This window comes from Schistocerca americana, chromosome 1 (assembly GCF_021461395.2).
Source record: "Schistocerca americana isolate TAMUIC-IGC-003095 chromosome 1, iqSchAmer2.1, whole genome shotgun sequence".
NCBI lineage: Eukaryota > Metazoa > Arthropoda > Insecta > Orthoptera > Acrididae > Schistocerca > Schistocerca americana.
Window position 1 is genome coordinate 763,714,831 of NC_060119.1, and position 15,781 is coordinate 763,730,611.

Below are 15,781 nucleotides of genomic sequence, written 5' to 3' on the forward strand. Positions count from 1 at the left end.
CCGGGATTGGAATGACTCCTTACCCTCTCCCTCAAAAACCACATCATTTCGTCTTTCCCTCTCCTTCCCTCTTTCCTGATGAGGCAACAGTTTGTTGCGAAAGCTTGAATTTTGTGTGTGTGTTTGTGTTTGTTTGTGTGTCTATCGACGTGCCAGCGCTTTCGTTTGGTAAGTCACATCATCTTTGTTTTTAGGTATATTTTTCCCATGTGGAATGTTTCCCTCTATTAATTCAGATTAGAATAATTACTGCACACACAGAGGCATTCAAACAATCATTCTTCCCATGTTCCAACATGAATGAAACATGAAGAAACCTTGAAAACTGGTACAGTGGGACATACCTTCTGTCTTGCACCTCATGGTGGTTTGTAGAGTATAAATGTAGATGAAAATAATTAATTTCTTTTCTTTCACATTCTTGTGTTTTCTCATAAATGAAAACAAAAAAATATTAATAACATATGTATAATTGTTACATATCACAGGAATGAAACAATATTGTCGCAGAAGAAGCTGAGTAGCACTGTGGTGTAGTGGTTATGATACTAAACTGTTGCATGAAGGGTCATGAGTTCAAAACTCACCTGAACTGTACAATTTTAATTTCTATATTCGGTTCAAGTACATTCTAGAAGTATTCCCAAATGGCAAGAATCATTGTACTGGAATGTTCTGTAGCTGTATATATACTGTATGTGTTCTGGCTGGAGGCAGTTCGCTCCACAATCTTGTATGTGCAAGTGCTGAATAAACCTTCATTAAGTGAAGTTAGTGTTCATCATTCATCTAATTACACCTTCTTTTACATGACATTATTCTGGTGGAGATGCTGGATATTGGAACTTGTGATAGCACACATTATTGATGACACAGTGGCTCCCATCAGGCCACAACAGAGCTGCTATTTACGTGGCAAGAAACCCGAGTTCAAGCCATATTCAACAGATTGCAATCTACCAGAGACAGAAGAAGAGGGCGTTACAATGACAGCAACTGTGAGCCACCACATGAGACATCCTTCCAGGTTCCCTGGTAATGATGGCCAAGATCCAAACAAGTGGCTGAAGGTATATGAGTGTATAGCCAAATTTAACAAATGAAATGAAATGACACCATGGAGGGCACTGCCAAGCAATGGTATGAGAACGAGGAGAAATTCACAAGCTGGGAAGTATTCCAGGCACAACTGTGCAAGTATTTCGGCGACACACAATGACAGAAGTACAGGAATGAAGATAAATTAAAGTGCAGGGCACAGCATCCAGGAGAAATGACAGTATCCTACATTCAAGACGTCTTGGAGCTGTGTAAAATAGTGGATCCTAGAATGAAGGAGGAAGATAAGGTTGCACATCTCATGAAGGATTTTGCTGAGGACATGTATCAAGCCCTATGGAGGAGGTTTCGACAGCAGACGACTGAAATGGTGCCAGTATATCGAGACAACACATCAAAAACAAATTACATGCAAGAGGTTTGAACGGCTTCCAAAAATCATATAGATGCCTGTGAAGGCAGAAGCAACTGATTTCATAAGTGTTCTTCATCAGATAGTGAGAGAAGATGTTCAGAAGGCACTTGGATTGCACGGAGAGCAAAAAACTGAGATGCTTCAAGAGGTCAAAAGGAAGGAAGAGGAACAGACATTGAACCCAATCTCTCATCCTTCATTTCCCTTTAAAACGGTAAAAAAGTTGAGATCCAATGACGCATGAGGAACCTGTTTGAGCACCAAGGAAGACTGACGTCGGGAGCACCCAGGATAACCAACCAGTACGTTTCCACTGCGAACGACCACGACATGTGGTGTGCCATTGTCGAGAAAGGTGGCAGATATTTGATGATGCCCACGCCAGAAGACAGCAGACCAATCATTGCCGACGCCAACTCTGGGAAGACGAAGATGAACAAGAAGAGGTGTGTGCAGGATGACATAGGACACCATTGCTGCAAGCTAGCCACTAAAGAGGACACTCCCCAACATGCCGATCAAGGTCTACATCACCATTTAGAAGCTCCGGCTGATCACCTAGCCACCGCAACCTGGAAAACTAAAGGGTGCGACCTTCCTTGGAGGTGGGGCTGCCGAACAGAAAAGTCCTCTGCCATCAATCACTACAAAAATGATAGGAAACTATGTCGATATCCACATGGATGGCCAACCAGCCCAAGCTCTTGTGGACTCTGGAGCATCATATTCAGTGATTTCGGAGAAGTATGATCGCTAGTTGCAGAAAACCGTATTCGTCGACAACAAGACATCTCTGGTGAAGGTGGCTAATGGAAAATATGTAAAACCTACAGGAAGATGTACCATTGGTGTGGGTATAAGCAGCCATACACAGCTCTTAGAATTCATTGTCTTACAAGTATGTAGTCAAGACGTCATTCTCGGATGGGAGTTTTTGAAAGCTTCTGAGGCAATTATAGATTGTGGTCACTTGAAGATTATGCTAGACAAGATGAAATACTGTGGACAGGAAGGTGCGCATCCGAGTGTGTGGAGAATATGTGTGCTGGATGAAGTGATCATTCCTGCAGTCAGCGCTAGAAAGGTAACTGTCACGTGTCATGCCATGGATAAACCCATGCATCTTGTAGCAGAATGTAAGAGAAGCATACCACTGAAGAATAACTTGGTCATCCCGGCCTCTGTCGTCTAGTTTAAGAATGGATTTGGTGAATTGTGGATAGTTAATTGTCACTGAGAACCGCAGATCCTTCCAAGATGCACGTGCGAAGCAAACACTGAGCTGTTGATTGAAGAACAGCTGAGTGTCATAGAAACCTCCCATGCTGAGTCTGTGGGTGAAATTAGTGCTACCACTATGAGAAAAGATCTTCTAGCTTGACTATCACCAGATCTCACTAAGGAACAACAGAAAAAGCTACTTGCCATTCTTCACAAGTTATCTGAATGCTTCAATTCACAGGTCAAGAGCAAATTAGACAAATTGACAGTGGAAGCAAGATATCTCAAATTATGCTTGCCTTAAATCGATAAGAGGGTGTGAAAGGACAATCTAAGGTAATTAATGGACTACTTTGCAAGAAAAACTTTGATCCGTTTGGAAAGAAGTGGCTACCAGTGATTCCTAAACACATGTGCTTAGATGTTCTACAGAAATCCCATGACACACCTGAGGCCATCCATTTAGGATTTATTAAGACCTACGATAGGATCCGCAAGAGATGTTTCTGGCCAGGTTTATTTAGAAGTGTCCGTCACTATGTGTCGCACTATCGAGAGTGCCAGAGGAGAAAGGCAGTTGCTCAGAAACCACCTGGCCGACTCATATCAATTCCACCAGCCGAAATGCCTTTTCACCGTGTTGGGATTGACCTCCTTGGACAATTTCCAATGTCTGCTAAGCCATAAAAACCGCCAAAGCACCCGAGGAAGCCAAATTCATCGTGGAAGACATTGTATTAAAACACGATGCCCAAGGTCGTTAATTATGGATTGAAGGAAAGTTTTTCAATCGAATCTTGTGACCAGAGATAAAACATCAGTGCAACATCACTCACCACATGACGACTGCCTACCATCTGCAAACTAACAGGCTTACTGAACGGCTTAATAAGACCTTGGTCGACATGCTATCAATGTTCGTCAATGTTGAGCAGAGCAACTGGGATGAGGTGCTACCTTTCATGACATTTGCCTACAACACTGCCAAACATGACACCACATGATTTACTCCATTTTTCCTGGTACATGGGCGTGAGGCGACGACTGTGATGGACACTGTGTTTCTGTTACATCCTGATGACACGGATGATGACTACATTGGCTAGGTGTTAACCAGAGATGAGGAAGCTCAGCAGTTAGCTTGACTCTGCACGCTGTAGGCTCAAGAAAACAATCGCCAAAGGTATGATGTGAGCCACAGCCCTGTTGTCTACCAGCCTGGTGACCTCGTCTGGATCTTCACTCCTGTTCGAAAGGTTGGACTCCCTGAGAAGCTCCTCAGGCACTACTTTGGACCTTATAAGACAGTTGTCTGATGTTACTTATGAAGTTGAAGATTTCGACCCCGACGCAAGACAACGAAAGATCAGAGATATTGTCCACATCCTTCGAATGAAGTCCTATAAGGATCCTGCCACCAGGGTAAATTTGAAACTCCAGTGACAGCCACCAAATGGAAAGATGACGAAGAGCGTAACGGCAAAAGAAGTTCTAAGAAGATCACCGCCAGGGCGAGCATCAGTCATCGGGAGTCAGAGTACACAGGACCGATGACTCATTCCTGGATTAGGAGGACATAACACCGAGATGCTGTTCTCTTAAGGAGAGAGAAATGTCGCAGAAGCTGAGTAGCACCGTGGTGTAGTGGTTATGATACCAAACTGTTGCATCATGGGTTGTGAGTTCAAAACTCACCTGGGTATTACAATTTTAATTTCTGTATTCGGTTCGAGTACATTCTACAAATATCTCCAAATGGCAAGAATCGTTGTACTGGAATGTTCTGTAACTGTATGTATACCGTAAGTGTTCTGGCTGGAGGCAGTTTGCTCCATGCTCTTGTATGTGCAAGTGCTGAATAAAGCTTCATTAAGTGAAGTTAGTGTTCATCATTCATCTAATTACACCTTCTTCTACGTAACATTATAATGAAAATATCATTCAACAGTTATGTCATACCAATTCAACACCTTACTACAGTTAGTATTGTATGTGGTATTGATTATAATTTGTCGTAATGTTTTGTTCTAATCTGATTTTTATATAATTGATGAAACATTTTGTAAAGAAAATGAATCATGAAGGAGAGGCCTATGAGAACTCAGAGGAAAAATTCCCATGATTTAGTGAATCAAAAGTCAAAGACAGATTTGATAACTTTCTGGAAACAAGCAATTTGATGAAATGTTGCATGGTGATGAGAAGGCTGGCTCAGAAAGTTTTTAAAACATTTTTCTTTCAATTTCAACAATACAGTGGAGATGCTGAGACACAGATAGGCACAATGCAGATATCATTGTTAATTCCATCCTGGATTTTCAATTGTTTGATTTTTTTTTTTTTTTCAATTACTTCAGAGATAAGAGATCAGAAATTACAAAGAGTCTGTCAGTGACTGTTGGAATATTATGAAATGATTGTCTATAATGTGTCTCTGAAATGCACTTCTTTCAAACCTATCACAACTTCTTCCCTGAAAATTGCAGAGCAATTTCTGTGAGTGATTACATCAGGATACTGCAGTCATGGAGAAGAAGTACAAAGGGAAGTGGACTCCTGTTACTTTGGCAGACTACTGCTTGACTAATGCATGAAATGCTCCAGATGTAGCTTATAAGCAACAATTCAAGTGGAAATGGGCAGCCGATATAGAGTTTGACCAAAAATTCTCCTTGATATCTGCAAACCAAGGACTAATGGCATGCTTCCAGGTATACAACTGAGTTTTTGTTTCCATTATATGCAGGTCATTAGGTGGCACTTAGTGTGTCCACACCTGTCACAATAACACTGCATCAGCACACAAACAGGAAACAACAACTGCAAAATGGTGTCAATTATCAACAAGGGCATTCATGACACAATAGCAAAATTCAGTAAAACAACTTCAAAATAATGTTCATTCAACCAGTGTTAGAGAACAAAAGATCATGTTCCAAACAATGTAAAATCCATGATGGAATTTAACAATATTGTGAAAAGGAAAGTTGCCACCCACTATATAGCAGAGATGCTGAGTTGCAGATAGGCACAACAAAAAGTTGTCACAAATATAGCCTTCGGCTAGTAAGGCCTTCATGAAAATTAGACAACAAACACACACATGCACACTCACGCAAACACAGCTCACACACACGTGACAGCAGTCTCAGGTGCAACTGGCAAGTGGCAACTTTCCTTTTCACAATATTGTTAAAAGGTCATGTTTTACACTTACAACTGTGACCGAAGTACAGAAGGTATATTAATATTAATAATATATTAATCATAAGTTTAAATTCTCCGTAACTCAGGGGATACTGCAGACTTCAAAAATTTAAGAGCAGTTTTGGAAATTTCCTTTAATAAGACATTTTGCACATTATTTTACAATTGTTTTATATTTAGTAAAAATTACATTTATTTTATTTTGCTAAGATGGCAGACCTATTTGGTAAAGGAACAGATGACACAGTTATTGTTGCTACCACATTAATATACATTATGATGAATTTAATATTGAAGGGACAAACTCATTTATGTAAAAACTAAGCTTACCTTCAGGCAGCTTAATTGTACTATAAAGTACATATTTATATTTCATTTTTGTGACCTCACATCCCTTAAAATAAAGGAGAGAGGCATGCATATAAATAGATTTTTAAGAAACACCAACAGGCAGTTCAGCATGAGTTAATAGTGAGGCAGATTGTCTGACTGATAATATATCCGTTTTTGAGATTGTGTACCACAGTTAGGTTGACATCACTGGAAAACTATGGCTGTTGTCTTTGATGTTGTGACTCCATTTGTCAACTGTATTTATTTTACAAATGTAATTACGAAGACACATTTTGACTTATTGCTTGGTACATGGAAAACAGTGCCAGCACAAGTGAACAATGGGCCGAACACCTACAATAGACTGCAGCTGGTGTAATTCAACATTGTAAGTTGACAAAATCCACAGAAAGTGTGCACTCAGAATTTAATTGATTATTGTCTTTAAGTATTAGGAAAAATTACAAACGATTCACAATTATTAACAAATTTTCTGAACAAAACATTTCTAGTGTATATTGCTACTTGAATATGAATATCAATGGCATAAAACAGACATTCATTTCCGAAATTGGAGCTACTTCTCTCTTTTAATGGACATTTTTCATCATATAACATCTAAATAAATGTAGAAACCCTAAACAGAATTTTTGCATGTTGTAAGTAATGCCTCTTGGAAGGATTAGTGTAAAATATTGGCTGAACTGACATGAAATAAGTAGCAACACATCTTGTGATGTTCCAGCGACAATTTTTGTAATTTTCCTCACCTTAAGAGTGAACAACAGGCACATTACTATGACATCAACAATGAAAACATCATCAGGTTTGAGTTGCTGAAACAGAAGGTGAACTTCTTCTGTGACGGATTTATGAAACTAGTTCACAATACCTAGTCATCTTGTTGAAAACTAAACATATCAAACAATGGGAAGTCCAGGTAGGAATACGAACAATATTATGGAAAGGATAGATTGCTACTTACCATAAAGATGACATGTTGAGTTGCACACAGGCATGACAAAAATGCTGTTACACTAAATGTCATGCCCGTCTGTCTTTACAATGAGTAGCAAGCTATCCTTTTCATAATGTTGTTGATAAAACTAAACATAAGTAATGTAAGCACTTGAAGACTTCGTAAGCAACATTTTTGTGTTTTATTTATTAAATTATTGTCACCCAGACACAATTACTGTGTTACTTATTAGTCAACCACATGCCTTAATCATTACTATCTTACTTTTACAGTATTCCACCCCCACCCCCCCACATCCCCACCAAGTCTTACAATTCAGTCTTATTTATCTTCAGAAATTCGTGTTACCACTTTTGAACAGTTCCAACTAAATAATAGTAGAGTACATTCATGTTTTATGCAGTGTATGTGCAAAATGTCATTGAAAAAATGACACTACACTGATATGAAGTATTAGGAGCTCAGATTAAAATGTGGAGTATTTGCAGTCATCTCAGAAAATAGAGCTGATTAAAATTGTTAGTTGAGCCTGGAGGAAACAAAGATATTTGACTGTGTTGCATAACAATATGAAAATGACACAACAGAACAGAATCAATGCAGTCTCCACAGTATACTCTCATTAACTTCAAACATGGAGGTTTAATGTACTGGTTTGGTTGGTTGGTTGGTTGGTTTGAGGATTAAAGGGACCAAACTGCAGAGGTCATCGGTCCCTTTGTACTGGTTTGATTGACTGCCTCTGAGAAAGTAAAACATCAGTAACTCACATATTCATCAGTCTAAACATCTTGGTAGCAGTCCACTGAACTTTGAAGGTGTGACTCTGCTTTCCAGTGTGTAATTAGCTCTCACCATCCACTTGAACTGAATTTACACTATTGTCTTCTATTTTTCGTATGCTTTCTGTGTACTAACTGTTCAACCACAGACAGACTGAACATAATCAGTTAGAAATTTTAAGCTAGTACTGTAGCTGAGCACAAGCAGAGTACTAAGATATTAGCTTTGACTTTTTGTCATTTCAATAAGGCAGATCTTTACATAAGACAACAGTAAATGTAATGATAATTGTGTCTGATGAAATTAGCCCAGTCCAGTCTAAAACCACAAGCGGCATTCACTAACATATAGTGACAGCCGGACGTCTCTGATACATGACACCTGTGATTAAACATGTAAAATAGAGCAAATACCAAGACAAAGTTTTTCTCACACAGCACATTGCTGGTGGGGAATTGTGGATCAACTACAACCTGATGGCTGAAAGTTTGGATATAAAGGAATAAAAAAAGAATGGCTGGATCCATTAGTATCTATTTTGATCTGTACTTCTTAAAATGTAAACTTCGTTTGTTGTTGTATTATTCTACAGCATGCTACACCATGGTCATAATTCTGGAAGTCTTTACTTTAATAAATATCTCATTTTTCTGAACACCATACTTAATTTGTGTCATTTTGTAAAATGTTTAGTCTCAGTAGGAATGATGTTACCGACCAACCTATACACAAACCAGTTTTGTATGACAATGCCACAAAATCAAAAGATGAAATTAAAGTTGTTTTATTAACTTTTTTACAAAACTTTTTCATCACTGAAGTTGCATGCAAGCAAACGTATTGTGATTACCTGAGCAATCCTCATTGCAGACCGGAGGCCAGACTGAATCTGACCTAAGTGAACAACACCTGTGACACCTACAACTTCCAGCATTCCATCCCAATGATTTGGTTTGGAGAACTGATCTTCCTTCTCTGGTCCCCACGGATTTGCTCCTGAACCCCAACTAAAAAATAAAAGTCAATATATGTTAATGCAGTACTGAGAAAATACACTGTCACATGAACTAATAGGAATGCACAAATGCTGTTATTCTGAACAACTTGCTATCAAAAAACATCTTGTGCCAGGTGGGGAAAATTCCATCTAACTTAGAGTGAAGGCTGTAATGAAGGGTTGAAAAACCATTAACACCAGTATTGTAAAATCCTCTCATCTTCTATCATACAGTTGCATTAGATTTATTGCAGAAGAAGCTGTATACACCATCAACAAACATAACTACCAAACACAAATCCTAAGGATATTATAATTACCATTAGGTTGCTAGTCTTTTGACTGACATAATTTCTAGTAGAGTAAAAAAGTCTTGTACTGGTTTGATAGAGCCTCCCTTTAGCTACCTTTGTAACCAGTCTGTGACTCAAGGCATACTTGCTGACTGACTTATACAATATTTGGACCTGTTTATAAACATGGAGATAAGTGGAAGAAATAAAAAATCAAGAGAAAGTATTGCAGACAGAATGGAATGGAAAGGAAACTCAAATGAAAAATAAAATATAGTGTGCTCCTCTTAAAGGGTCTAATAACAGGAGGGAAAACTGTATTCTTTGTTAAGGTCAGATGAATGTGAGAGCCTTGAAGTTTCTTTCTCACATGTGCAGATACTGGAATGGGGAGTTTAAAATTATCTCAGCTTCAAGATACATATCGATGTACTTGGTATCATATCTGGAGAATGTTCAGGATTAAGATATCTGGTTTTATGTATCCAAATGATTTGCCTGTTGTAACTAATTTTTTCTGAATATTTATCCTTTGTCAGATCAATAAAGAAGCAAACTGATATGTTCACTGATGTATAAATAAGTGTGATCCCACAGATTGTGCTACCCTCATTGCAATGCTTGTCAGTGTGTGAACTAGTATAGTTGGCTCCTGGAGGGTGCATAGCTCAAATTTTATAATGTGGCTGTCACCATGCATAAGACCTTTGCGGGTAAAGGACATGTGTTTGATGGTACTACAAGGTGTGAAGAATATGAGAGCGCTGAAAGCCCATTCAGGAAAGAATGAGAAGGATTTAAAAATGATAATAAAAAGTTTTGATCATGAATAACTCATTGTCTCTGCATCTATATTCACATGTATACTTCATAATTAAGTATGCAGTGCTTAGTCGTAAGTGATAATTGTTAGTAATGCCATTCCAAAATATTATGTATGTTATTCTTCAAATAAACGGAGAGGTGACCCACTGTAGAGTATTTAGTGGTCTCTAGACAGATTCCACCATACTGGAAGTGCAGCCAGGGGATTTCACAGATGAAGAAATTCAGATGATTTCCAGTTCCAGAACATTTGGTTTCCCAGAAACTTTGATCAGAACTGAAATAGGATCAATTTTAGTTTATTGGTGAGTTTAAGCTTAACACATGAACATCACTCTCTCTCTCTCTCTCTCTCTCTCTCTCTCTCTCTCTCTGTGTGTGTGTGTGTGTGTGTGTGTGTGTGTGTGTGTGTATGTGTGTGTGTGTGTGTGCTCGCGCTAAAGAGAGAGAGAGAAGACCGGGGGGTGGGGGTGGGGGGGGAGGGGGGGGAAAGAGAACGTATAGTATACAGTCATCCACATTGATGTATTCCTTAGTTTCCCTAAATCAATTAAATTGAATGCTGCGATTATTGATTTGAAAATCACTCTTTCCACAAATTATCTGAATATTTATATTCACTAACTGCAAACTTGTGTCCATTGTAAAGCTGCATGAAAAGTAGTAATGTACTGTAAACTGGACTCTGCATGTACAGATGTGGGTAAATATTTTCTTCAAAAACTACCACTGTAACCAAGTAAGTATCTGCTAACAATAGCAGAGAAACAGCAGCTACCTAGCACATGTGAGAAAGCACCAGTTTCTTTCAAAGTAGCAGCTTTCTTTCTAATTTACTTGATTAAATTTAGCTGGCACATATAAAATAGTACTATATACACCAGACTCCTACCTTGTGACACAACCTTCAACAGACATTTAGTGCTGGTGGTCACAAGCCTGGCCCACTATTAACACTACCCCAAGATTGCATTACAGACATCAATGCAACCTGCCAGGATGTTTTCAACTAATCCTCACGCAGCATCCACAGAATTGAGAGGCCCCAGCCTTGCTAATACATGTTGCCCAGATTGGAGAAAACAGTGTTACTGTTGTGGGCACCACTTTCTTACATAAAATCACATGTTCACCAAATACTATGCCAGTATCCATCCACTGGTGGGTATTTAGGCTATTGCCAGAACACTCTACAAGCAGTCCAAAATCTGGTTTCAATACTGGCTACTTCTGCAGCCCATCAAACAGAATCCTCTTCACCTTCACCATGATTCCACTGCTGGACTTCTGTTCACTACCCTCGAGTACCTCACTGTGCAGGACCTGCATACCAGTCGCCCTCAAGTGCAACACATCACTGGACTTCTGTCAGCCACCCTCGAGTGTCATGCTGCACTGGACCTGCACCTCTGCTGCCTAAGCTCAACACTGTGCAGGACTTCGCTCTCAGCTATCCAAAACCCACAGCCTCACTGGACCCTACAGCTAATCATCAGTGAGCACCATGCTACTCATCATTGTGAGCATCTTCCATGCAATGTCAAAGATTTACTTTTCAGTTTGTATTCAAGTAGTGTGGGTACTCATCCCCAGAAACCGTGTATTGAGTTCTGTTTCTAAGTTGATAAACAAATAATTATTACAGCTGCTTGTGCATTTCAGCTGTCACCTGTCACACTCCTTGGCCACAAATACTAAACTAGTGACAAAGGTGTCTCTTGCATGTTGATAGTTGCCAGATCGACTGTTTCTGGAATGTTGGCAACAATATTTGGAACAGGTCTACACCTACATCTACATCTTCGTGATTACTCTGCTATTCACAATAAAGTGCCTGGAAGTGGGTTCAATGAACCACCTTCAAGCTGTCTCTCTACTATTTCACTCTCAAACAGCGTGTGGGAAAAATGAGTGCTTAAATTTTTCTGTGTGAGTCCTGATTTCTCTTATGCAACACCAACTACAGCACACCCCATCGTCACCAATGCCAGCCCTACTGTTGTCAACCATCTCATCATCAGCCCGGTTGACATTTCGCTTTTCCGTAGCCTGTCTTTTAATGACTGACCCTTTCACGGCTGGCACTGTCTATGCTGATGCTGCTCCTCTCATTGTCGGCCCAATCAACACTGCCAACTGGCCAAGCTGCTTGCATCACTGTCACCACTTCTCAGGTTTCCATAGCTTATTTCCTATTGCCTTCTCTTCTTTGCCTCTTGAGTCCATTGTGCACACACTCACTCAGTGGTGATAATGCTGCTCTCTGCACTGACTCTGCTGACTGCTTGTTGTTTTCTGAGTCGTCTTTGCGTAATGAATGTAAGGGGGACTCCCTCTAATCCATTTGCTCTGAGGATCAATCGTGTGCCGTGAATTATTTTTAAGTGTGCCTGCTAGTACTTGGAATGCCCCAATGGGCAGGAGGATCCTCGAATAATGCCCCTAAATAGTTCGATAGTCATGTGCAGTACAATGCATGGTGGTGGAACACCTCATGAGTCGTTGTCAGGTGGACCCACGAGTCCAGAGCATTTTCGGGAGCGGTTTGCAAAATGTAATACAGCACCACGCCCTTCAGCCAGTTGATGGCATTCATTTTGTAGTGGGAAAGTAAGTGGTATATGGGTGTAGGAGTCCTCTGGCATGACAGACTCTGGCTGTCGTCACAACAGGAGATCCAGCATACATTGTACATGATCCCAGCATCTGCCTGTCCCAGCACATGTCAGGCGGTGTGCATCCAAATTGACGACGGCACAGTGCGGACACTAAGGGTCGTTGGTGAGATGGATGGAATGGAGGCACTGGTGTGTGGCTAATTTGCCATTCACCACCACATACTACAGGGAACGAGCGTACGTGGGCAGGTATGGGGTGTGAATGGCTCCCCACACCCTGGTCCAGCGGATGGTTGGTTGTTCGACATTTTTAAGGGGTTGTCATGCCTGATAGATGTGGTAGTAATCTCTCGTGCTCGGTGTCCTCATTGCTGGTAGATCCTCAGTCATGTAACTCAGTTCGATCAGAAAATCGTGGATGTGAGCAAGAGACGGAGCTATGTAGCCCACGGCGACCGGTGGACGATGATCTCGTGGCGCAACGATCTGTGGCAGCGTCCCCATCAAACTGTCATTGGTCGCGGTCCATGCAAGCCGCATCGTCCATAGGTACAATGCCCACGCATGGTTGTGGATGTGAGTCAACCCCAGGCCCCCTGTCAGTGGAGGCCTTGTTAAAGTAGTGTAGTGAACTTTGAATATATAACCTGCACTCACAAATTGTCTGTACCCCGCCTGGAGAGTGCAGGCCATGGCGGCTGTTAGTGGTAAAATGTGCACAAAATAATTAAGTTTGGATGCTACGTAAGTGTTGACATAACACAGTGGGAGAATCATATCCATATTGTGGAATCTGCTATCACAGAGCAGCGCTTGTGTCCTGTCAGGTGTAGAAGGCCTCTCCCAACATACATGTATGTCATCTTGCGCATTTTGATGACGCTGCCTGATACCGCGCCACAGTAGCACAACCACTGAAGCGTCGCTTGAATTTTGTCGCTCGACTGCACCAAGAGCACCACATCGTCTGCGAAGGCAGCACATCGGAAGGTCACATTTCGAATGCTGGTGCCTTCCAGTCATTGTCAAAGGCCGTGGGGTGCAGGTCCCAGGACCACCGTGAAGAAGACTTCTGATAAAGGACATCCCTGTCACACCGACCATCCAAGAGTGATGTGTTCAGTCTGATGTCCGTTGATCATAATCCGGGAGCACGCTCTGTGGATTAAGCGGAATATCACACTTGCAGACACCTGCGAGATGCCCGTGTGTTCGAGCAAGGCGTGAAGGAAACTGTAGTCGATACAATCAAAGGCGTGACCAAAATCAACAGCGACAAGAGTGCCTCGGAGGCGGCAGGCCGCTGCCAGTGCCATGACGTCACAGTAGGCACCAAGCACCCTGTGGATGTTGTTGCCTCCACCTAAACATGTCTGGTGAGGATGGATCATGTGTCCGATGGTGGTCTGAAGACAAGTGTGGAAGATGCGGGCGAAAAGTTTATAATCCGCAATCAGTAGCATAAGAGGATGATAGTCGTGACATTGGTGAGAACCTCTCGGTTTGGGAACTGGTATCATGATGCCTTTGAGGAAATCTGTGGGGATGGTAAAATTGTCGCAGAGGAGGTCTTGAAACATCTGAATCCAATGAGCGCCTATCAGGGGATAGAAGGTGTGGTAGAATTCATTCGGTAAGCTGTCTGGGCCCGGTGACTTGTTGGGGGCCCCGGGTGCCAAAGCCGCTGTTAAGTCTTCAGCAGTTATGGGAGCTGTCCGGGGCCTCTACTCTGGGGCCAGGCAGACCGCACGTGATGTCTTCGTACTCACGAACAGTCTGTGGGTTCTCAGACTAAAATGACTTGTAATGCTGGAGGAAAGCCGCAGCGATGGCACACTGCGAGTTGATGTGCCCACCCTCTACTGTCTCTACTGATGTTATTAGGTGGTGCTTGCCGTGGCGTCTCTCTCTGATAACGTGATATATGGATACCATTTTGGTGGGGATCGTATCCTGCACCCTTGCCCAGACTGGGGTTCCATCAAAATGTTCAGCAGTGAGACAGAATAGGTGAGCTTCGAGATGATTAACTGCTGTCTGCCATTCACGTAATGGCGGCTGGTTCATGAGTTCTCTCAGTGCAGTGTAATAAAATTCTGACATCGCCCGACGCCAGCATGCTCTGTCACGGCCATATCCCATGAGTGTCTGTCGGAGGACCCGCTTGGCGTGGTGGAGCCACCAATGTAAGGTGGAAGGATGTGCATGCAAACTCTGGAGGCAGCGGTCCCACATAGCAGTGATCTCCTGCCAACATGCATCCTCATACAGATAGGAAATGTTCAGCGTCCATGGACCGCGGCTGTGGTATTTGAGCTGTCGGGGGAGTGTGACTGAACAGATGTATACCAAATGGTCAGTGAAGACTGTCAGCCACAGTTCTGCATCCCTTGTCATCACAAAGAGTCCTCATATCTGGTCGAGGCAGCTTGCAAAGGTCCCGAGTTCGAGTCTTGGCCTGGCACACAGTTTTAATCTGATAGGAAGTTTCATATCAGTGCACACTCCACTGCAGAGTGAAAATCTCATTTTGGAAACATCCCCCAGGCTGTGGCTAAGCCATGTCTCATAATATCCTTTCTTTCAGAAGTGCTAGTTCTGCAAGGTTCGCAGGAGAGCTTCTGCAAAGTTTGGAAGGTAGGATATGAGGTACTGGCAGAACTAAAGCTGTGAGGACGGGGCGTGAGTCGTGCTTGGGTAGCTCAGTTGCTAGAGCACTTGCCTGCGAAAGACAAAGGTCCCGAGTTCGAGTCTCAGCCCGGCACACAGTTTTAATCTGCCAGGATGCTCCCACCATGGCGGCAACACCTTATGCAGATGACAGGTACGTAACTTCCGATGCCTCGATGCCATCGTGTAATAGGCTGGCAGTCCCGCCAGCACTGTTGCTTGATGGGATGCTGTAGGCTGTGTATCCATAAATATTCAGTTGCAGCTCTGGATGGACTTCTTGAAGGAGGGTGATATCCAGATCCGCCACCCGGAGCATATCATGGAACATGCGGGTTTTTATGACCAAGGATATGCTGTTAACGTTGACTGTGCTCACAT

The 15,781-nt window shown here is 41.9% G+C and overlaps 1 protein-coding gene across 8 annotated transcripts in view; it reads right to left on the reverse strand.

Moving 5' to 3' along the window:
* The window catches only part of LOC124611756 (diacylglycerol kinase theta), a 713,198-nt gene that overhangs the window by 33,261 nt on the left and 664,156 nt on the right, over positions 1 to 15,781 (reverse strand). For all 8 annotated transcript variants that reach the window (XM_047140277.1, XM_047140271.1, XM_047140276.1 and 5 more), the window contains one exon: positions 8,848 to 9,004. In XM_047140277.1, coding sequence (XP_046996233.1) covers positions 8,848 to 9,004 — 157 coding nt within the window. The remainder of the gene's footprint in view (positions 1 to 8,847; positions 9,005 to 15,781) is intronic.